Consider the following 24,496-nt stretch of genomic DNA (forward strand, 5'->3'; position numbering starts at 1 on the left):
ACAGTGAGGCTGTAGGCTCCTTAAACAACCCCCCTGGGGGCTCAGCAGCACTGCTGAGTGTTGTGCACAGAGAACAAAAACAGTACGTCTTGTCCTGACATGACAGCATGGCCTCCATACCGTCCCATTTCCTGGAAATCACAAGCTGCCATACATCCTCTGATAATAAACTGATGAGTGGAGAGGAATGGGAAAGAGCTTCCTGGGACAAAACAATGCAATTCCAACAGTGTCAGTATAGAAGTGCGATGGTATCTTACCCCATACTTCTGGCTAAGACAAATGGCCACTATTGCATGTAATATGTTTTGCAATCACAACTTCACAGGACGAATTACAGACACAATACAGAGTTGTGGGAAAGGCGATAGTCGGTGTACACTGAACCAAATCGCTGCTAAGGAGGTGAAAACAACTCTTTCTACTCGAGTCGCGCATGTGGAACTTGTCCTATTTGAGCTGCTGAGCCTGAATAATGCATCCCTGCCTGTGTGGCTTGAGTTTCTGTGCAGGAAAAGGATCTGGTGCTTCTTCGGTTGTAGGCCACTGGCTGGGCCTAATTGGACACACTCCATTTCACCCCCCCATCCCTCCCAAACTCCATCACTGTCCTGGAGAGTTGACTGAGGAGAAGACACCTATTATGATTACTCTTGGGCCACAGATAGCTGTGCTATCAGCACCATGCAGTTAAAGGATTATTCATTGAGATGACCTTAACTGAGAGCGCAGAGTTCCCCCACAGAAAGGCTGGAGTGTACCCCAGGGAGCGGGTCACAGTGCTGAGAGGAGGTGGCTGTTCGGTGTAATTAGTTATGGTGGCTGACTGGATTGGTGAGGGACCTGCCACGCACCTTCCGGGCGTCGGGTTTCTCTACCCTGTGAAGCCAGATCACATTATCAAATGAATAATTGACCACGCGGTGCCGGGGAGATCGCGTGCCCCTGCTCAGAGTGCCTGAAGATCCACACTGGAACTTTGGCACCTCTTCAGACGAGCCTTAGCAGGGGTGATAACCAGCGGAGCCAGCCAACCAAGCAGCCAGCCAGCCAGCCAACCAGCCCCCAAAACATGTCCCTGAGGGCCACCTCCCATGGGGACCTGCAGGCGCTCTCCCTGGGGAGAACCCCGGTCCTGGACGGGGGGCTGTACAAGTCCTACTCCCTGAGCAGCAGCAACATGAACAGCAGTGGCGTGCGCTTCGGGAAGGACGAAGGCATGGAGGAGCTCAAGTCCATCTCCAAGCCCTCGCTCACCAACCGCAGGCCTGTCCGCGCAGTCCGGCCCATCAGCGCAGGGGGCACCTTCCTCCAGATCAACCACCTGCAGGGGGAACTGGTCAGAAAGAGAAAGGTAAGCATGAAAATGAATGGCACGGACCACCCGCACCTGCAATTTGTACTTCTCTTGTTCAAAGGCTAAATTCTCATAGAGCTTATCTGGAGGGAAGACACTTGAAACATACAGAGATATGAAAAACATCTCACACAAATTATGTGGTACGAATTATGATGAGTTCGACTTTCCTAGTGAGGATAACACATGGTCTACTATACATTCCAGTATACCCATTATGAATTACCCATTTTATTTTTCATGAAATAATTTACACTGTACCCGAATTATGTGTTTGGATTTCTTGAACAAGTATAGGACATGTGGTTATGATGTTTCAGTGATAAGGAACATGAGACCTGTGAAACAACACTTGTGTGTCTATGTTCTGACACATGACTGCGTGTGTGACTCCTGTGCAGGAGTGTGAGGACCTGAAGAAGGAGAACAAGTACCTGTCCAATGAGATCTACATGGAGAGGATCATGATGCGGACAGAGAACGAGCTGACCATGAGGAACCTGCGCAACCTTAACCAGGAGCTACAGGCCCAAGTGAAAGAGGTGAGGCTCTGGGTTTGGGCTGGGTCAAAGAGGTGAGACTTTGGGTTTGAGCTGGGTCAAAGACTAAGGGTGGCTCTCAAACGTTCTCCTCCATCCTTGATGCTCGGTCCTTGATAGGCGTTCCCACTGATCTATAACTAACACTGGATAGACTATCCCATTGTTGCTGCCCCATCATTCTTTATGTAGATCAGTGAGGATCGAGGCCCGAGGAGGAAGGGAGGATGTATGTATAAAAGACGAATGAGGCACCCATACAGACTCCTGCACTCAAGTATCGGCATAGCAATCACTGCCCATGACATGCTCCATATGTTCTGTGTTCCCACAGTCCATAATCTTCTTGGTGTTACATTCCCACAACGTAAAAACAACAACTATGGCCGTGGCTCTGATTTACAGGCTTCCTGGCTAAATTCCAAAAAGATAGCAGGCACAAGGAACACAGAGTTGAGCGAATAAGCGCCTGAGGCAAACTTAAAACTCCGGTTCTAGTAGCGGAGAGAACACAGGGCCTTGGGAGCATTCAAACATTGAATTGTGTGAACCTGGTGCGTGCGCTGATCCCCTCTGACAGCTGAAACAGAAGCTGCACCTGAGCCAGCAGAGGGCCACACTGTGCTCCCGGGCAGCAGAGGATGCAGAGCTGAAGCGCGGAGAGGCAGAGAAGACCAGGGCACTGGCGGAGGCACGAGCCATGGACAGCCGTCAGGAGATGGACGTAGCACTGGACAACAGGGCCAAAGTGAACGACGAACTGCAGCAGCTCAAAAAAGAGGCATGTCAAACATAGTCACTCATACATGTACACACAATGCATATTACACACACACACACACACACACACACACACACACACACACACACACACACACATTATTGATTAGACATACGGTAGTACTACATTACACATATTCTGGGGGTGAAATGATATGACTGATGTTAACAGACAAGGTTACATCAAGGTTAAATAAAGTGTTTTATAATTTATTCAATATGAATAATAGAAAAATAGCAAATAATAATACAATACCGAGTATAAAATGCCTACACAAGAAATAAGAGTTAATCAAATAATAATAAAGCAACAACACTCAACAGAAACAAATAAATGTTTAATGATTCATATGATCAAAATTTGCACTTAATCTTTTATAGCACACAGATGTCCAGCTGTCGTTAGCCAAAGCAGAGAAAAACTACTTTGAAACAAAGCTGAAGCTGGACAGAGTATCCTCTGAGAAGCATGTTCTGCTGGAGGAGAACCGAGGACTAGAGGAGGAGAGGAAGAACATGCGGCACAGGCTGAAGGAACTCACAGAGGAGAATGTGAAGATCAGAGAGAAGTGAGATCACCTGTTATATTATCCAATTCAAAGTGTGAGTGTGTGTGTGTGTGTGTGTGTGTGTGTGTGTGTGTGTGTGTAGATATGTCTGAGAGAAGACAGGAAAATGTGTGTATACATCTGCGTTCCGTGAAGTTGTTGTGTTAGATATATGCTGCCCCCCTCTGGCTAGTAGTGGTACAAGACAAGGCCGTAGCCATGGAGTCAACATGTGCAAAATGTGTGCATGGTGGGTGAAATCAGTTCCTTATGGATAGAAAATTATACAATCTTGTATACAATGTAACCTAGTTAACAATAGTCTGCTAGTTAAGCACTACCCTAATGTATGTCTTGATATGGGGGAGGGGGGGTGGGGGGTAATGTCCCCCATAACCTTAGACAACCTAAGACACCCTGAACATTCTGATACAAATATTCAGTTCTGAAGGAAGCTTACAAATTATGTATTTCATGAACTAGAATTTTGTGCAGACTTGTTTTGTGTGGTTGTTTAAAGAGCAGACCTACTGAGTTTTTTGAGTTACATATTCATTCAGAAGTATTTGACCTAGTTTCACATCAAACGGCTCCAGCCAATTCCAACCACACACACTTCGGTGAAAACAAAACACGCATAGACAAGAAATATGGGTCACTTCATTACTGCTGACCACAAGTATCTTCAACATTCAACAGTATAACAATGGAAAATCTTACTGCCTCGGAGAATTAATCATCTAATGTCTCAGCCTTCTGAATACTCCTGTTTGGTCTGTTCTTATCTGGTCAGGCCACTGCATGCGCCTCTTGTCCCCTCATGTATGTCTGTGTGTGTCTGGCGTTCTCCTGTCTCATGTATGTCTGTGTGTGTCTGCTGTTCTCCTGTCTCATGTGTGTGTGTGTGTGTGTCTGCTGTTCTCCTGTCTCATGTGTGTCTGTGTGTGTCTGCTGTTCTCCTGTCTCATGTGTGTCTGTGTGTGTCTGCTGTTCTCCTGTCTCATGTGTGTCTGTGTGTGTCTGGTGTTCTCCTGTCTCATGTATGTGTGTGTGTGTGTGTGTCTGTATGTCTGTGTGTGTCTGCTGTTCTCCTGTCTCATGTATGTCTGTGTGTGTCTGCTGTTCTCCTGTCTCCAGGGAGGTGAGCTCCAGACGCAGAGCTCTAGCGGCCGATGAGCAGAGCGAGAGGTCCAGCAAGGCGCAGCAGGAGAGCGAGCAGGCCAGGCGGCTGGCAGAGAGGGAGCGGGAGGAGCGCACCGGCGAGTGCCTGGGCTGGAGGGAGAAGCACCAGACGCTGGAGAACGTCCTCAAGACTCAGGAGGACCTCAAGGCCCAGCGCAGGAACAAAGCAGTGAGTCAGTGCACTGATGGTTTTTTTTTTAAAGATTATTTTTTGGGCTTTTTATGCCTTTATTTGGACAGGACAGTAGAGAGAATGACAGGAAGTGAGTGGGAGAGAGAGTCGGGGTGGGATCTGGAAAGGATCACGGGGCGGGAATCGAACCTGGGTCGCCAGCGTACGGTGCAGGTGCCCCAGCCAGTTGCGCCACTGCCGGGGCCACTGCACTGATTGTTGATGTGTCACGTAAGACCACCTGTGAACGGACAGAGTGGCATCTCATCCCAGGGTCCTCATCTTCGTGACCAGGGTGAGGGGGACTATGGTGTTGATGGCAGAACACGTTGATTCTGTGGGTGAATTAAAAAGGGGTTTCATCCCAGGGTCCTCATCTTCGTGGCCAGGGGGCGGTTTTACCATTAGGCAAACCTAGGCAACCGCCTAGGACCCCCAACTAGTAAGGGGCCCCCAATAAATCACTCCCCCTTCAAAAAATATAACAAATACAAAAATGAATAGGCTAAATACTCTTCCTAAATTTTTGTATATGAAGAATGTATGTGGAGGGCCCCCATGGCTGTGTTCGCCTAGGGCCCCCAAATAGCTAAATCTGCCCCTCAGAGGGGGACTATGGTGTTGATGGCAGAACACGTGGATTCTGTGGGTGAATTAAAAAGGGGTTTTAAAAGAGCTTGGCGGAGATGAGGAAAACTATGCTCTTCACAAGCTTCTCAAAAGACTTCATCACTGGTGATAGCCACCAGCCCGTAGTCATCTACTCATAATGGACTTTTGCTTTTTGGCACAGACACAGCAATTGACTGTTCAAAGCAGTTCAAAGAGGGGACGACGGCTTGAGTCAAAGATAGTACAGAAAAATACAAACATTGACAAAATACAATTATTTTCTTTTCTCAGTGTCAGGCAAACATTAAGAGCTACTTCTTGTGCATGACTGAAAGTGACCAGAGAGTTAAAATCCTGAAGAACTCAGATGGTACCTCAAAGAACTTTACGGTAATGTGTTGTTCAATTGAAATATAGTTCGGTGCATGCCTCTTACAATATCCAAGTATTTAGGCTAGAAATTGCTCATGCTGAAGTTACTCATACTAAGCATTCCCCTGTTGTCAACAGGAAGGAGATCCCGTTTACATCTCCACACCAGAACCAGCTAGTGATGACACAGAGACAAGCTCGTCATCAAGGTACGGTCACCTGAGACTCATCCACATAAAAGGTTGTATTTTTTTTATTTTTTAATGAACTCATGAAATTATGGTGCACAGTCACATAGCCAGGGCAGGGGTCGTGCAGAGGCTAAGGAGCTAGGCTAGCATGCAGCAGCCTGAAAATGTATGGCTTCAAATCCCAGCTGTTGCGCCCTTGAGTAAGGAACTTAAATCTCAACTCCTCCAGGGACAACAGATAAAAGCACCTGCTAAATTATTAAATGTAAAGGTTTAGTAAACTATCTCTGATCATTGATGTAATTGAGTGGAACTGGTCTGATGTTTAGGATATTACTGAAGAGTGGAAACGTGAGTGATGAATGATTAGCACCCCATCTGCCCCCAGGACCATGTTCAGAGTGTCTGCGCCTCGGGCAGGGAGGGATTCTGGCCCCTCTTACTTCAGTGACCTTTCACCCATGGGAGCAGACACTCCAGACCCAGGACTAGCCAGGAGGAGCAGGAAAGTGGTGGAATACTTCTGGATCCCCACAGATGAGGAATGACTTCATCAGGATTCGAATGGAGATGCTGGTTGAATGTAGTAGGCTCTACTCAAGTCTGCCTATGACTGTTTCCATGGAAAAAAAAATATATAAATGCTTGTGTTCCTAGAAATTACTTGTCACTACTCACACAACGTACTTTCTTGGTGATCAAGTGTTTACCTTTTAATGAGTTAAGCAACAGTGGTGCACAATCGAGCATTTTAAAACATCCTTACAGTTACATGATCTAAGCCATTTAGAGTTTTACAGAAGCAAAGCTGTGCTCACATCAGAGGAAGCTCCACTGATCGAGGACAAATGCACCTTCTCCTTCACCGTTTTCAATCGCTTGTCAATTACATTTCTTCTTGACAAGGGTAAAAGCCTTAAAAAAAAGAATTCTCTCCAGAGGTGCGTGGAGGTAGAGTTCCGAAACCAATTCATTATCTCAACATTTATTCACCAAATTAAAAAAAGGCAGGTTAAAATGCTTAGTTTTGCCCATTGTAATGGGAGGCAGCCCAAGGCTTTTTGCAGGATAGATCAGATTTACTTAAGTGCCATTATTAAAGAAAAAGGAAAAACAAAATTGACACACAAAAAAAAGAAACAAAATAGCAGAATTCAATACCTTACAAAAATACTGAGTGGAGAGAGGACAGTGGGAGTGCCGAGGGGGCAAAAAAAGGGACACTGACGGCTTCATAGGCCAGTGTTGCACTTCACTCAGTCGAGGGACATCCCCAAGAAGCACCTGAGAGCTACTGCCCTGCAGGGCTCGGAGGCGGAGTCTGTCCACAGACCAGGTGACTCCTCCCTGGTGACTGGTGCACTGACCAGGGCATTGCAGATGACAGTAGTGAACAGGAGCGCACCTCTTAAGTACAGATGAGTTAGAAGAGAAGTAAAAGAAAGCCTAGGAACTGAAGAGGTAGAAACAGCTTCTAAAAAAAAGAAAAGAAAAAAAAAACACACACAACTGCAATAAACTTGATTACCTTAAAGAGATTCTTTTGTAACTGACAGGCTTGTGTAGGTATTGCAAATCACTCCAGTACAATGCGATGGAGAAGGCTGTAGATAACTGTACTACTGACAGGGGAAAATGGAGCCACACACTCAACAATAAGTCTGTGTTCCTCATCACAATTCTCTATGGGCGACGAGGAGAAAGCAGGTAACAGATTCATGAGGACAAAAGAATTAAACACGAGTTGTGGTCTAAATATCTATACGCCAACAGACGGCTCTCCCTCTCCCTGTTTCACACAACCTCTGACGGTTTCCAAGAGGGTAACAGGGGACACACACCTGGAAACCAATAACATATGTTTCAACCATGCCAGTAAACCCTGAGGAACACAGTCGCCTGTTGAGTTCTGTGGTGCAGTCTACCCATTCCCATAGATCTCGCTAGCACACAGACACGCTCACAACCATAACACAAAGCCTAAAGATGTCTCGTCATGCAGCATATCTGATGCTAGAAGCAAAACAAATGGCCTCACTGGTATAACTCTTATGTCTTCATAATGCTTTATAGTGTACAGTACGAGTTGAGCAGCAGGGGGCATGTCAAGTGGTTGTGTGTTCTGGATTATGGGGCTGGGATGGAGAGTGGGGGGAGGGAAGGGGTCAATATTGCAGTATTCATCCAGAAGGTTCTACGCTATGAGGCTTTGGCTGGTTTCTCAGTCTCCTTCCTCTTCAGACTCCTCTTCCTCAGCTGTTTCCAACCAGGTCAGCCACTGGTTCACCTGGGACACACAATAACATATAAACATCATTGTTTGAAGCTGTACCAGAACTAAGCAGAAGAACCTGATGTTCTTTTTTTTTAAAAAATGATTGCTGCGTTCCGAGTGTCCATACCTGGAACAGTGCTTTTCCTTTTCCAGGGAATTCTTGGGTGATGTCTTCTTTCCATGCTAGGAAGGCTTCTTCTTCAATGATCTCCATATCGTAAAAGTTGACAAAGTAGCGCAGCAGCATGCCTGAAATGCAGAGGGAGGAGAGTTGGAATGGCAGCTCAGGACCCAGCTGATTAAGAAAGTTCTTCGTATGAGAAAAACGAGACGTACCCTTGGGGAAGGAGCAGGCATTGCAGTGCACCTGAAGCGCATAGAGGGCGCTGACCTGAAGGTCGGTGTGGTCATGCAGGAACTTCTGCATGACTGGCTTGAAGGCCAGCAACAGCTGCTTCTCCTGATCCAGCTGTTCTTTGGAGGGAGCCGCCAGCTGGTCCTCAGAGTCCGACAGGCCCATCTCATGGGAGATGTACTGTAGGAAGCTGAGGGAAAGGGCAACATGTCAGGGGGATACCGACAAAGCTGCTTCTTAGGATTAAAACCCAGCCCTAAAATGACCCTTATCTTGAAAAAAAACCAGCTTAAAATGCCAATGGGTCTTCGTTAGATAAATCAGTGACCTACGACCATTAGAGAATCTCACGGGCACTCACCTGGTCATGAGGATGTTGATGAAGCCCTTGTCGGTGTGCAGTTTGGGGGAGATGTTGTCTTTAATCCACTTGTAGATGGCCTGAGGGGAGGGGTCTGCCTTGATCTGCTTCAGCAGCTCCTTCTCCAGCTTCAGCAGGGGGAACAGGAAGCTCAGGCCCTTCCCCTCCAGGATCTCCAACATGCGATCCTTATTCTGGTCGATCTCTGTCGGGAGGAGAGCATGAACAGAAAAATCAAACCTGTCGTGTCCAATGCAAGCAAAACTGAGCTGTATGGATTGGTAGCAGTGACCATGACCACCTACCAGGGAGCATCTTCTGCATGTTGACCTTGCTCTGCTGGAAGAGGTCAATGAGCCACTCGCGGTCCTTCAGCTTAGAAGCCTGCTGCAGGCAGAGCAAGAAGAATGGGAAGTGGGTGCCATTCTCCAGCGGGTGGGCAAGCTCGGCCACCGTCACCAGCTCTGCCATGATGGCCCGGGCTGCAAACTGCGCCAGGTAGGACTTCACCAGCGGGATGTCCACTTCGATCTTGGGACACTGGTCCAGCACATTCGGGAGAGCCTGCACAGGGAACACCATTGGACCATAGGGCAAGATGCAGAGCCACAAACGCACTCACAAACCCTACATACGGGCCCTTTCCACTGCAGGAACTGGAACGTAGTATTACGAGGCCAGGGCCGTTTGTTTGGTTGGTTTTCCATTAGACAAACTTGCCCGCAAAACAAGACCTTCAGGGAACTTCTACAGGGCTGAATCAAGTCCATAGGTGCCTCTCATGTAAAGTTTATACGTCCTCCCTCGCTCCTCGGGCCTCGATACTCACTGATCTACATAAAGAATGATGGGGCGGCAACAACAATAGTCTATCCCTTCGTCTATCTTTCTTTATGTAGATCAGTGAGGATCGAGGCCCGAGGAGCGAGGGAGGACATATAAACTTTACATGAGAGTCACCCCATGCCTCAGGGTAGGTCCTTCAGTGCAGCCCCAAAAGGTGTGAGATGTAAACGAGGCGTGGCGAAGATGACGAGCGCATTTTATTTAAAACCCAAGAAGGCCAATTTCAGTTTGAGCGGAATTAATTACAGTTAGCTTAGGCTATTAGCTTGTTGTGTTGAGGTAGCCTACACTGAATGAACAAACGTCCGCTAAAAATAGGCTAATTTAGGTAGTAAGGAAGAATGTTTAGGTTACCGTTTCTGCACCTAAGCAAAATGATAATAAAGGGCTTAGCAAAGGTGCATCAGTGTGAGGAGACTTTGCAGAACTGCTGCGATGCCATTGTAGTTAATTTAATTAGCGTCGCAGCAAAAAAGGCTGCATATGGGTAGGTCCTGTAAACAATGGACATACAAGGGCTGAATAGCAAGGCGGTTCTGTACCTGTCCCAATTACCTGGGTATGGGGCTGATTACCTGCAGTGGAAACACGCCTACTAATGATGAAGCACGTGTTAAAGGGACACTTCATCGATTATTATACAACAGTTAGGTCCGGTCGAACGATTTAGCAATATCTGATTGGACGAGACGCGTTCTATCAGTGGTGATATTAACCGATATCACCACTGGTGACTCTTCACAGCTAATAATCACTCCGCGACGTTGATTCTTCGCTTTGATTTAACCAGAGACGGCATTCCATATTCTTTGATTTAGCAGTTGCATAGCAACCACAAGCGTTCTGAGCTAGGCCTACTTCGCATAGCGGAGGAACTGGGCTAAATAAAACGATGGCAAATAATAATTATCCTTCCTAAAAATGCACTCGGGTATCTTTTTTTTGTTGGCAATAGAACTGTTGTATAAAAGCATTATCGCACTCGTGGTCGTGGTGTTGTTGGCCAATATCGCCACGGCTGTAGCTACCTACGGCACTCAGCCTTCGGCTTCGTGCCTGCGGCGAGCCACAGCCGTGGCGATATTGCCCAACAACACCACTCCCACTCGTGCGATAATGCTTAAGTATTAAGCTTTGTATCTTTAGAAAATGTTTTTGAATGGTCGTCCATCATTCCCTCAGTTTGCCTTGAGATGGGAGAAATACGGATTTCAATATTGGACTTCCTGCTTTCAATGATGTAAAAATCATCATTTTACATCATTGAAAGCAGGAAGTCCTATTCATGGGTTTCATTGAAATCCGTATTTCTCCCATCTCAAGGCAAACTGAGGGAATGATGCACGACCATTCAAAAACATGACTGGTTTTCTTAAGATACAAAGCTTAATGCTAATCGGTGAAGTGTCCCTTTAAGAATGAGACGACTTATCCAGAGATCCGACGCTCATCCCTCATGTAGTGCCAAGTTCTGTATGGACCGGATGAGGCCTAAGTACCTGCATGAAGTTCTCGCCCGTAACGAGGCCCTCTGTGCGGAGGCTGTTGATCAGGGCGCTGGCCTGCTCTTTGTCCTCGTCCGACCTCTCCAGAGAGCACACAATGATTTTGCTCAACATCTCTGGCAGGAAATGCTTGGGTGCTTTCATCTCCCGGATCCCATTCACTGCATCATCCATGTTCTTCTTGTTTAGATACTCCGTCACAATGGTCTCCTGAGAATTTAGAATACTGGTCATTCTTTTGCTTTTACCATAGGCTAGTATAAACAAATAAGGTTTGCATGTGTCTTTGCCAAATAAGTGTTTTCCATTGATACTACCATATGAAACTTATTTATCAACAAAAGTAATGTTGGTGAGATACAATGTACAAAACATGTATGAAAACCCAAAAATATCTGAGTCCATCTAGTCAGTTGTGCTAGTGACAACCATTGAGTAACTGTCTTCTCTTGTACATGTACTGAACCTACACCACCACTAACGGAAGAGGAAAACCGCAAAACCTAATCAGTTGAGAGATCTGCTTACTGTCATTTTCAGGAGTTCCTCCTTTGCAGGGGCAGGTTTCTTGTTGGTCTTCTGAGGTTTTTCCTGGATCACAGGGGGGTTGGTTTTCAGACCAAGTTGAGGCTGTCGATAAAGCATATCAAAGGAATGACAATGCACTCTCTAAAAAGCATATCAAAGGAATGACAATGCACTCTCTAAAACGCTGTCCGCTTTTCCCTTAATGCCCTTACTGATGGAGAGCCGCCAGCCTCATCATCCTCTTAATTCGATCAGTAATCCGGCCGGCTCAGTTACACATACAGGTACCAAATCAGTTCAAATGAGGTTTATAGCACAGCAGGCACAGGTGGATAAACAGGTGTTGCAGTCCCAAGATCAAAAAAATAATAAACACACGGATAACAATAGTGTGCTCGCTTGAGCAAGCACACTAATAAGGCCGGTATAGTACAGCACAGTACAGTACAATACAATACAATACAATACAAACCTGTCCAAGAGGAGGGGTCTGGGTGCGGGGTGGTTGCGCACTTGGAGGAATCATGGTGGGGATCTGAGGCTGCAGCTTTGGCACTTGGTTTTTGTTAACGGGGAATGAGTGTGCTGGTCTCAGACTGATCTATAGGGAGATGGGAGGGGACACATCAGCGTCAGAACAACCAAGTAGGAGAAACGTCACATCCCCCCAGGTTTGAAGTTGTGCCCTCATATCTCATAATCGCAATCAGTGGACCTGCTGGCTGTCGTAGATAGAGAGGCAGAGGAGAAAATAGACAGACAGAGCAAAGGGGGAGACTAGAGAAAGAGAAGAAAAGCCAGAGAACAGACAGCAGGGGGAACCCTCAGAATAACGCGTCTTTTTATAATCACCGGGCACACTGCATGGGGTAGCTGTGTGGCGATTCCACCCGCTCGTACCTCATCTGCATTAAGCTGTCCTTTCTTGATAAACCTGGGAGGCATGTCCTTGGACTGGGCCTGCTGCTGGGATGGGTGGCTCTGGTTCTGATTGTGGAAATGCTGATTCTGTCCCTGTGCAAAGGCCACAGAAATATTAACTGATTGCATAGGTGGTTATAGATTATGAAAGGAAGAGGGACGCCGGTGCAACGCAGATGTCTTTTTAGTTTTAATTTTAAAGGTGCAAAACATTGACTAACGTTTGTAACGTCGAAACGTTAGTCAATGTTTTGCACCTTTTAAATAAATACTAAATATACTAAAGACGACATCTGCGTTGCACCGGTGTCCCTCTTCCTTTCATACACTATCTGTCCTGGCCTGGTTGCACACACACACACACTCATACACTATCTGTCCTGGCCTGGTTGCACACACACACACACACACACACACTCATACACTATCTGTCCTGGCCTGGTTGCACCAGATTGTTGTACAACTGCAGAAGCGCGGAGAACCCTCCTTTGTTTTATGGTTATAGATAATTTGGGAAGTTCTGCCATATGCAGATTAGGGCCGTCAATTCCATTTATATTCCACTACTGAAATTTGTCCCAACCGCCTACTATATGATCTACACCTCTAATTGTGACCGTGAGGGAACATTCTCTGTTCAAGATCCTCAACATTCTCTGTACAATATCCTGCATCACCGGGCTGTGTGATGATCAATGTATAAACAGACCATTTATACACACAATTTTCCAAAAACACACAAGATACTTATGGAAGTTTGTATTTATTAATTAATTAATTTAACCTTCATTGCTTTAATGAACTGGTGGAGACCAAATTCAGACAATGGCATAACATTACACAGGATTTGAGATGGAGTTAAATGGGCTTCATTACCTGGTTGGGTTTCATGAACGGTTTGACGCCCAAGTCAAACGTAGACTGTGGCGGAGGAGGCATGTGTCCACCGTGCCCGTTGAAGAGCGGGTTGGAGCGATGGCGGCCCATTGTGGGCGAGAAGCGGTCCTGAATGACTCCGGGACCCGTCCCTATGCCACTGCCTAAACACAGGCACATACAGCCAATTAGCTGAAATATATACAGCACGCTACTTATGCGTCAAAGATCACAAAGCAAACACGCTCCTGGCACCACTCACTCACTCGCCCGCCCATAGGTAACACCGTGTCCTAATTGTAAGTGACTGCGCGACTGTCGCGTTGCGCCGGATAGTTTGTGTTGAAAACACAGCGAAGGAACTGATTTTGTTGCACGCATTCGGTCGCGTCGCTTACAGTTAGGACACGGTGTTACTTAAATCAGTGACACTTAAATGGCAGTGCTCCCCCACCTGGCATTTGTCCGAACATGTCAGCCAATCCCCCTAGAGTTTCTCTGTCCAGTTTCATCCTGGGTGGCATGAAGGGGCCATCCAGAAAGAAGTCCATTCTCATTCCCTGGGTCATGGGCGGAATGAAGACACCCAAATCCTGAGAAAGGGGGGGGGGGAAGAGATGATCTGAGTCAACAGCCTGTTTAGCAATATGTTGGAATAAAGTATTGCTTGTATATCAAAATTTTTTAACAATACAATATATTGACATGACAAAATGCTAATATATACAGTACAAAAACATTAATATGATATACAGCCATAAAAGAAATAGAAAAAGTGCAATGAGTGGTAATTTACATATAAAAATTGAACCTTCACTGCATCTTGACGAATCTGGTTAATCGTCTTTGGTCCGTTGTCAATAAAAGCTTTGCGAGGAACCCAGTTGTTTTCTCGCAGCTCCACTGTATCTTGCAGCAGGAAACGAATCCTTGCTGGCAAGTCCTTGTTGTTCATTAAGGATTGCATACGGCCAAAGTACTGATCCATTAAAGACTGTAGAAGAGAGACAGGCATTAGACGGGGCAACTTTCAAAGTGGGCGAAACCGGTAGTGAGTCACTGATGTGGATGCCAGCGTACTCACCCTTGCTTTCTCATGATCGAGTCTCGGCCCCACCGTTCTCATTATCTGACAGAGGCACTCCAGATCCTCCCCCATATCCTTGAGCTGGACCCTCTTCTTCTTTTCCAGAAGCTGAACAAGAGAGGACAGAGATGGAATATCTAAGTGTGGAAGACCCAAAATAATGAAAATACGGTCACTCTGCACTCGTAAAGCCGAATTTACACAGCAAACTTTGAGAAGTGCTCTTTTATAAAACGCCAATGTGAGTGATGTTTTCTTCAAGTCTATCTTTACTCCTTGTTTAGGTCAGTCTTAAGACATTTACTGCATATAAACTAGCATATCTGTATGCAAGACATTCACATTTTAGAGGCTTTTTCATTAATTGCCTAATCAGATAATAATAGATACATCTAAAGGATGGCTTCAGGATAAGTAGTGCGCATGGGGTGTGTACATACTGTTTTGATGCACTTATGAAGGATAGATTCGTGGATGAGGTCGAGTTTGCCAAGTTCGCCGATGAATTTAATGTTGCCAAGCATCTTGATCTTGGCAATGTTTCGCTGCTCCTCCTCCTCAGAGGTGAGAGGGTTGTCCTGTTTGTCGTAGACTAACAGAAGAACAAGCAGCAGGATCAGTAACACGACTCACAGGACAGTTCGTAAAAAAAACATTTTAGAAGGAAGGACTTGCTCACTTTCAACATTTTTGGTGCGGTTTTCAAATTCATCTTGAAGCTTGGATATCAGAAGTCTTCTGAAGGTCTGCACAAATATATACACAGAAATAATTCAGGATTAAAAATGCAGAAATATAACCAAATACAGAGACATTAACAGGATAGGAGTACTTACTGTGCTCTGCTTTTGGGAGGTTTGGATCTCAAGTGCTGGGCCATCAAAGTTTGGTGCATCCTCTGCCAAGCGCAGACATAGCTGGGCATAGAGCGAGCTGTACTTGGGCTCTTCTAGGGCTTTGTCTACAATCTGTGGATGGAACAATTACATAAAAAAAAAACACCTTAATTTTCCTCTTAACAGCTATTTCCTGTAAACCTATATGAATGTAGAAAAATCAGCGGTGCCAGATACAATCATGACTAAAATGCTATTTTTGAAGATGCTTCAGAATGTATTGGCCAGGTTTGTGTAAACAAGGAATTTGACTCCAGTTATCTTATTATTTTTTCACAAGAAAATAAAAATAATTCTACTTTGCAACCATGTCATAAAACAGTCATAATAACGAGAACACACCATGCTGCTCATGACGCACTTAACAAGGCCATACATCAACAAGGACTGCACTGCAAAGACTCACCAGCAAGATGATTCCTTTGAGGACGAGTTTAGAATCTACGCCCACATTAAGGAGCTCAAGGCATAGCTTGTCAAACTTCTCAGGGGTCAGCTTATTAAGTATGCTGCAAGAAGAAAAAAAGGGTCAGGTCAGGGAAAGCGCCACTGCTTGCTGGGAGAACAAAAGGCAACTGTTTATTGGCACAGCCATGGCATTTTGAAGAGCTGAAAAACATCAGCTGACTCACAACCAGGGCATGTGCAGTGCCTCAAAACACAAAGCTTTACGTGGCAAAGGAGGGAGACGAGGAGGAGGGGAAAATGACAGTGACACTCGGGCAGAACACAACACAAGCCCCTTTCACATTGACCGAATTTAACGCTAAATCAGCCGAATTTAACGTTAAGGCTGTTCCTTTCACATTGACGACACAGGGTGGGGAGTCAACCCGCCTCGGCAATCGAACCCGTCTCGGGGGGTAGTATCAGAGCCGAGGCGTGTTCAATATGAAAGGAACAGCGATCAACCCCGCGATTAGGTGGGCGTGACTGGTGACGTATTTGGCAAGGCAGGAGGTTAAAAGACAGTACAGATGTAACATTTACAAAGACTGTTTACAGAAGTGCCCTAAGTGCCGGGTTTTTTTTTTCTCTTTCTGCCTAGCAGACACTCACCCTCTTACTTTCCTGAATATAGCATCGTGTCGTTCTTTTTCGTTGGAGGTGTTGACATCTCGTCTAGTGCTTCTTGAAGGAACCCATCTCTGAACGCTAAGCCCTGGGGATTTCCCCAGGTACTCGCTAGGAAAACAGACACAGGAAATAAGCCTCAGGGTATACATGTGTGGCTATTGTTACGATATCATAGGTGATGGAGCTAGGACATCACGCGGTACCTGTTGCCGACAGTCTTGGGATAGTGCTGAGGTGCACCCCGACCTCCTCCTCCGCCCGAAGAAGCACTGCAAAACAAGATAAAATGGTGATCATGACTTATCACCTAGGCATCACAAAGGACTCACACACACACGTACACACGAGCGAGACTGGAGAGCAGGAAGATTAGCACTAGATCCCTTGAAGCATCCTCTATGAAACATTGGGCATATCAGGTCTCTGAAAATCTTTCTTTTACCCTGTTTTCATGAATTAACAAGTTAATTCAATAAGTCTGTCCTCTTGCTCACAACGATCAACGCTGTGCAACAACCGATGCAGATTGGTTTGTCTCTATGGCAACTAAATAGGTGCATAATGGGGAGAGATGTCACATTTAGGGAGAATCAGCGAAAGTGTGGCCTGGACAGACGCTGATCTTCGTGAGCAAACGGCACAAGCTGGCTGTGGAAAATGAATGCTGGCATTGATCGAAAGAGACATGAGGATGATGCCCCATATTTGAGGATGATGCATCCAAGATGATTAACACAGACATCGAATACCACCCCTACTTAGGCACAGAAGTAAGGGTTCTCAATCACACATTGGAGGGTAGCTGAGAAAATTGTGTCTGTTGAAACTGTATGGGCACCTGCCTTCACAGTAACATTAACACAAGCAGTGATACTGGAGAAAAGAAAAACTACCCCACACATACCTGAAACGAGAAGCACCCCCTTCTGCAATCACACTCTCCACTTTGGCGGCTTGACAACGAAGAATCTTCAAAAGAATAATATTCAAAGGGTGGGGTGGGGAAAACGAACTGAGGGAAAGACAAAGACATTGACGCAAGTTAACACAGCAAAGGCAGACATCACAGTCAACTTTTCAATAGCCACATTACCGACGTTAGATAATCACTGGCTTTCGTAGACAAACTAGTAATCAGACAAATCAACTCATTTTTGAATGGAGACTACTGACTGTTAACAGATAAACTATCTTCAACTAGAAAGCCCCGCTAACATTGTTAGCCAAGAGCTAATGATAAACAAAGGCTCAAGTTGACTAGCTTTAGATCCCGTTACAATATTGCCATAACTTACCACGTTTATAAAAACTTTAACATTACCAGATATATTAACTGAATGAGGTAAAGATGTCAACAACTAATGTGTACTTTTGGATTAATCGTGTTTAGGCTGCGAGCAAACATTTTGGCCTATATGATGACGTTTTAATAACATTAACTTTGTTTCGTTAAAGGCTAACGTTAGGCCATTTTAGCATTTTAATAGTCATGTTAGTGATGCAGCGACAACATTTAACATTAGTCTTGGCGACCATTAGTGATCTAAATAGCAGCTAGCACATTTTATAAACAGTCGAATGCTGCTTGATACGAGTCTGGAATACCTGGATGATTAATGTACGTTATGGCAAACAAAACACTTTATTCAATGCCACAAAGATGCTTGAGTTGGTAACTTGCCTACAAGAGGTAATCGTTATACCACACATTAGTGAACTGTTCAACAAAGAATTTTGTTGATGCCTCTGTTCTCAAAGCTAATGCAGAAAATATTGTTTAACGTGAACCAATGTTAACAATCAGGGACCTTAAAATTATTTTGTAGACCATGCTATAATCACTTTACATCGCAAATGATCAGCTAATATGTGCACTAGGTAGTTTTAAGAGACAATGCCATTTGAATAGCTGGACGTTTTGTCTAAGTTAGCTCTATCGCTAGCGAGCTAATTTCTGTCATCCTGACACCACATATCTTCACATCACATGCTGAATATTTGAGTAGCAGGCAAAGTCGTGAACGGGACACCCAAAATACCAATTGATTCTACCGATGTGAATATTAACTAAACTGATATTAGCTTACTTGCTAGCTAATTTAGCCATCTAAAAAGAGCAGTTGTCTAGCTAGCTGGTCTTGCAAGCTAACATTACATATTTGAGACACACACCGACAACATATTTGTGCATTTCTACGTTTACTTGGTAAATATTTGGCATGTCTCTACATTGACCAATAGTATGAAGGGTTATAACATCAGGCATGCATTATGACTTGAAATGCCGGTATCTGGAAGAAATGCTCATGGTTTGCAAACAGGACGCCATTTTATGCAGCAGCTGGCTAGCTAACAAGCTAAATCTGCACTAATAGTCAGCCAATGAGTTCGGCTAATGTTAGCAGACTAGCTGCTAGCCATCAGAAAAATACGACGGTCAGCAGCCATTTTGAAGAAGCTTGATTAAAAAAAAAAACCTGCTAGTAAAACACATCTTACCTTTACCGAAACAACTTCAGTTTTGAGGTTTTTGTTGTGACAAAAGGAGAAAGAATAGAAAAAATATACAAAATGTAAGCGAGTTTGTGGATTGTTTTCAAAAGAACCTGGCAAAGCAGCTGAAACGCACGATACAAGCCACACTGCCCAGGAAGAATGTACCGAGCCTTATGACTGTAGGTGACGTCATTCTCGAACTCGATCCGTATTTGCTACACAAGTGGTAATTTTCCGTTGTGTATGTCTATCGTTGCTAGGTCTGTTACGTCTGTACATCTGAATTAGCCATTTACTAGCTATATAATATTGAGACAAAAGTTGTAGGGGGACAATGGAAGGTCTTGTTTTTGTTCTTGGAATAAGAGCTCGACCTGGCCTAAATAAGCGATAATTCCAGCTGTTTGTTAACCCTTCAAAATATAGGTCATGTGCATGAGCATGCAGACCATCATGCGCCTCTGATGTGAGGGCCCATGATTACTCATTGCTATACAGAAATTATTTTGGCAGTCAATATCATCCATGGGATGAATGGAAGAAACATAATCTGTGGCCTAGCTGCCCTGAGGCCCTGGTGCAGGTGCAAAATATGGATGCCCAGGTACACTATAAAATGGGCTGGGCTATGGTCTGGGATAGGGCCGTGCAGTGGAAAGAGTGCTATCCACAAATCACAAGGCTCTTAATTTCGGTGGAGCATGCTGGGTATGTTGGAGCTATGTTGCAGGTGTGCATCCAATGTCTTTGCAAACCTGATTTAGTGCAAATTACATGGAAAACTGTAGTTTGGTGCATTCCCACAAAGCCAACTTGAACTGGAAACACGGTTGTTTCCTCATTATGCACATTTCAGACTTTGAAATGGTGCACGAGCAAATCTAAGTAAAGACAGATAATGACACTAATACAGATTGTGATGCAAATCATTCCTCTGATCACTGTTCCCCTCCACATGCCTCCTGTTTTGAATGGCACCGTTTTCGAGTCGTCCGTCTGTTTGTGTCAAGTCTTAAGTAAGTCCTAAGGCACTGTGGTGAAAGTCAAATTGAGTCCTTGATATAATTTAAGTAAGTCATAATAATAATACATTTTATTTGTATTGCACTTTATATTATGGTCAATCAAGTGCTACAAAAACATAATGGAAATGAAAAACTGATAAAAAAAAGAGTGCAATTTAAAACAGATAAAAATATATACTATATCCATAAAATACATTTAACAGAAAGCTTTTTTTAAAAAATAGGTTTTTTTTAAATGTTTTTTTTATTATTTTTTTTAAAGCATCAGTAGTCTGTGGGGCCCTGAGGTGGTCAGGTAGGGGCGTTCCACAGCCTGGGAGACCTGGTCAGGGAGGGCGTTCCACAGCCTGGGAGCAGCAGCTGAGAAAGCCCTATCACCCATCCTGTGGAGCTGGGGATTTGGAGGATGTTAATGTAGGGTGCGTGAGAAGGTCTGGGGGGTGAGGAGTTCCTGTAGGTAGTGGGGGGCATGTCCATATGCACTGGTGGGTGAAGAGTGAGATTTTATATATTCGATTCTGAAATGAACCGGGAGCCAGTGAAGACTTTTCAGAATGGGGGTGATATGTTGATACTCGTCGCAGGTAGACGAATTGAGTCTACCTGCGACGAGTCCACCGAGCAAGGACACAAGCAAGGCACCTCTCAGATAAGTTCACTCTTGTCTCACCTTGTCTTGTTATCTGCCATCCTACTGGTAATAATGTGCATTCAACATAAACAAGTTTATATGCGCTCTAATGCCGTAAGGCAACAAGCTTCATATCCTACTTTTTCTATGGGGCTGTGGAATTGCCAATCTGCAGTGAACAAAGCTAATTTCATTCCTGCTCTGGCCTCACAGCTATCACTTCAGTTGGTTGCGCTTACAGAGACATGGATTAGGCCAGAAAATACTGCTACACCTGCAGCGTTGTCGACCAATTATGCTTTTTCGCATACCTGTCGCTCCTCTGGTAGAGGAGGCGGGGCAGGCTTTCTGATCTCTGATGACTGGAGGTTTACTCAGTTGCTACCGACTCAAAACCACAGCTCATTTGAATATCATGCCATCATGATAACTGAACCATACAAATTATACTTGGTGGTTATTTATCGCCCTCCAGGACAGCTTGGCAACTTTGTGAATGAGTTGGACATTCTACTGTCTGCTATTCCAATGGATACGTGCCCTCTGTTGATCCTTGGTGATTTTAACATTCATCTGGACAACTCCTCTTCAGTTGACTTCCTGTCCTTACTCTCCTCCTTTAGTATAACACGTGTTCACAGTCCTCCTACTCACAAGGCTGGTAAGGATCTTGATATGATTCTGCTACGTAACTGTACTGCAGACAACGTTTGGGTTAATCCTCTACATGTATCAGATCATTACTTCATTAGATTCTCTGTGCGTCTCCTTGATAACCCTACAGTTCCTGCTCCGACGATATCATTCCGACGGAACCTCAGAAGCCTCTCAAGTGAACATTTTGCAACATTAGTAACTTCTGCTCTACCTATTCCAAGCTCATTCACATCACTTGAGGTTAATGATGCTACAGACACTCTTTGCTCTACACTGGCATCCTGTCTGAATGCAGCATGTCCTCTTTCCACAAGACCCACTCGTTCTAAACCTCGCCATCCATGGCTGACAAACAGTATACGCTCAGTACGCAAGGAACTTAGAGCTGCTGAAAGGAAATGGCGTAAATCTGGAGATAGAAATGATCTTAGTAAATACCAGTCTATGCTATCATCTTTTTCATCCACTGTCACACTTGCAAAAAGAACATATTATCAGAGTAAGATTGAGAACGCCACTGACATCAGAAAACTTTTTACTATGTTCAAGTCTCTTCTCAATCCTCCACCACCGCCATCAGCTACTTCACTGTCAGCAGATGACTTTGCAACATTTTTCACTGAGAAAGTTGCTAAGATAAGTGCTCAGTTTGATGACCCTATAAGAAGGACTCTGCCTGGTGTTAGCATGATGCCATCATTGGACTTTTTCTCTCCTCTTGATGAGGAAGCGGTCTCTCAACTGCTTCAGCGAAGCCGTCCAACAACATGCCCTTTGGATCCTGTCCCGTCTACTCTCCTGCAGTCTATAGCACCCGCTATTATACCGGCAGTCACACATGTATTTAATACTTCACTCAGTTCTGGAATAGTTCCTTCTTCTTTTAAACAGGCAAGAATTACGCCTTTGCTGAAGAAAAGTACACTTAATTCAACTGATGTGAAGAACTACAGACCTGTCTCCCTTCTTCCTTTCTTGTCAAAGGTTTTGGAGAAAGTGGTCTTCAAGCAAATGTGTGACTTCCTCTATCAGAATAACCTACTAGACCCTATGCAGTCTGGTTTCAAGAGTGGTCATTCTACTGAAACTGCTCTTCTATCTGTGACTGAAGCATTGAGAGTAGCTAAGTCCTCTGCTCAGTCATCAGTGTTAATTCTGTTAGATTTATCTGCAGCCTTTGATACGGTTAACCATGACATTCTCCTTTCTACACTATATGAACTGGGAATTTCTGGGAAAGCTCTTGACTGGTTCAAGTCTTACCTTAAAGGGCGTTCTTTTAGCGTGTCTTGGCAGGGACAGATATCAAAGTCTCATGACCTCACTACAGGAGTCCCCCAAGGATCAGTATTAGGGCCCCTCCTTTTCTCTATTTACACCACTTCTTTAGGTGGGATTATTCGCTCTCATGGATTTGAATATCATTGCTATGCGGACGACACTCAACTTTTCCTATCCTTCCCACCTGAGGACTCTAGTGTTTCCCATCGGATCTCTGCATGCCTGAAGGACATTTCAATCTGGATGAAGGATCAGCACCTTCAGCTTAATCTTTCCAAAACTGAGCTCTTGGTGTTTCCAGCAAAAACAGCTATTCCCCAACAGATCAATATCCAGCTTGATTCATTCTCACTGACTCCAACCAGATCGGCACGTAACTTGGGTGTCATAATTGATGACCAGATTACTTTCTCTGAGCATGTTGCCTCAATTGCAAAGTCATGTCGGTATACCCTGTACAACATTAGGAAGATCAGACCTTATCTGACACAAGATTCCACTCAGCTTCTTGTACAGGCAATGGTTATCTCCAAGCTGGACTACTGTAATTCTCTGTTAGCTGGCCTACCTGCTTGTGTATTAAGACCACTACAGTTGATTCAGAATGCTTCAGCACGACTGGTCTTCAATCAGCCAAAGAGGACACATGTAACCCCTCTCCTAGTTACTCTCCACTGGCTCCCTATAGTAGCCAGAATTAAATTTAAATCTCTCACTCTGGCCTATAGGACACTGACTGGATCTGCTCCCAGCTACTTCAGTTCTTTAATCACGATGTACATTCCCAACCGCCCATTGCGATCTTCTGAGGAGCGTCTGTTATGTCGACCAACCATATGCTAGGTCAAATTGTAGATCCTATTCTTCAGTGGTTCCATGTTGGTGGAATGAGTTGCCCAGTGCTCTCCGTTCCAGCAACAGCTTTGGATCTTTTAAGAGGGGTCTTAAGGCATATTTATTTAATATGCACTTAGTCCTTTGAGTTTGTGATGTGTTATGGTTTGTATAATAGTATTGTTTTGTTATAATTTGTCTATTGATAGAATTTGAAATTTATTTTGCTATTGTCCTTAAATTTAGCCATACCATGCTTTAGTTATTATTATTATATATAATTAACTGAGTGACTTATTTGATTGCTATTCTCATTTCACTGTTTTATTTCTCATTAGGTTAGTGCTAAAAATTATTGTTCTACTGATAATATTACTATTCTCCCTAGTTTGTAATTGTTCACTGTTAATTTAATTTGTATTGTTATTTATTTGTATGTCGCTTTGGACAAAGGCGTCTGCTAAATAACCATAGCCATAGCCATAGCCATAGCCATAGCCATAGCCATGTTCATGCTTGCACACCCTAATCAGGATTTTGGCAGCACTGTTCTGGATGTATTGGAGTCTCTGGATGCTCTTGCCAGAGATCCCGATGAGGAGTGCATTACAATTGTCCAGCCTGGAGTTGACAAAGGCGTGGATGAGCTTCTCTGCAACGCCCAGGGTGGGTGTTGGACGGAGTTTGGCGATGTTCTTGAGGTGGTAAAATGATGTCTTGCAGAGATGTTATATCAAGTCAAGTCCTTGCTCAAATCAAGTGAGCCACATATTAAGTCATGCAAAATATCAATAGTTTACAGTTTCTTCATTTTGCTTACTTTGATCTGCAATGTTTGTGTGAACGTTAGGCTGGCTGTCACCTAGCTTAGAAATCTAGACGCCCTTGGACGCCGGGTTAGTCTAGCAACTCTCCGTTGACTTGGAAGATTGCCCGAGTAAACTTCTCTCGGGCAATCACATCGCATATAGAGTCGGGCAGACAAACATAATGACGACTGACCTGCGACCAGAAGTTGCGACCAGTAAGCATCCTGCAACTTGAAAACAATTATGATTCGTTGTGGTACTATCCTATTGAGTGGAGAGAGAA

General features: G+C 44.5%; 2 protein-coding genes and 1 non-coding gene across 3 annotated transcripts; 1 reads left to right on the top strand and 2 right to left on the bottom strand.

The window, feature by feature from the left end:
- Positions 1-1,072: 1,072 nt before the first annotated feature.
- Positions 1,073-6,301, top strand: LOC134093426 (M protein, serotype 2.1). The gene is made up of 7 exons (XM_062546478.1): positions 1,073-1,354; positions 1,759-1,899; positions 2,477-2,677; positions 3,058-3,245; positions 4,362-4,575; positions 5,701-5,771; positions 6,142-6,301. Exons 1-7 carry the CDS (start codon positions 1,073-1,075, stop codon positions 6,299-6,301), a joined length of 1,257 nt encoding a protein of 418 aa, XP_062402462.1.
- Positions 6,302-6,440: 139 nt separating this feature from the next.
- eif4g2b (eukaryotic translation initiation factor 4, gamma 2b) lies at positions 6,441-24,436 on the bottom strand. Its single transcript, XM_062546479.1, has 23 exons — positions 24,407-24,436; positions 23,929-24,099; positions 19,142-19,191; positions 17,385-17,492; positions 16,684-16,749; positions 16,463-16,588; positions 15,810-15,912; positions 15,344-15,475; positions 15,187-15,253; positions 14,948-15,099; positions 14,505-14,615; positions 14,232-14,414; positions 13,875-14,013; positions 13,421-13,584; positions 12,524-12,637; positions 12,096-12,224; positions 11,624-11,725; positions 11,090-11,305; positions 9,050-9,308; positions 8,745-8,949; positions 8,365-8,573; positions 8,156-8,277; positions 6,441-8,040 (listed from the first exon to the last, which is right to left on the bottom strand). The coding sequence occupies exons 1-23, from the start codon at positions 24,434-24,436 to the stop codon at positions 7,975-7,977; spliced, it is 3,024 nt and encodes a 1,007-aa protein (XP_062402463.1). The 3' UTR covers positions 6,441-7,974.
- On the bottom strand, positions 12,305-12,482 carry LOC134094818 (small nucleolar RNA SNORD97). The gene has a single exon (XR_009940535.1). It is a non-coding gene; the product is annotated as a small nucleolar RNA SNORD97 (small nucleolar RNA).
- Positions 24,437-24,496: the final 60 nt, after the last annotated feature.

The sequence above is a fragment of the Sardina pilchardus genome, chromosome 10, assembly GCF_963854185.1.
Source record: "Sardina pilchardus chromosome 10, fSarPil1.1, whole genome shotgun sequence".
NCBI lineage: Eukaryota > Metazoa > Chordata > Actinopteri > Clupeiformes > Clupeidae > Sardina > Sardina pilchardus.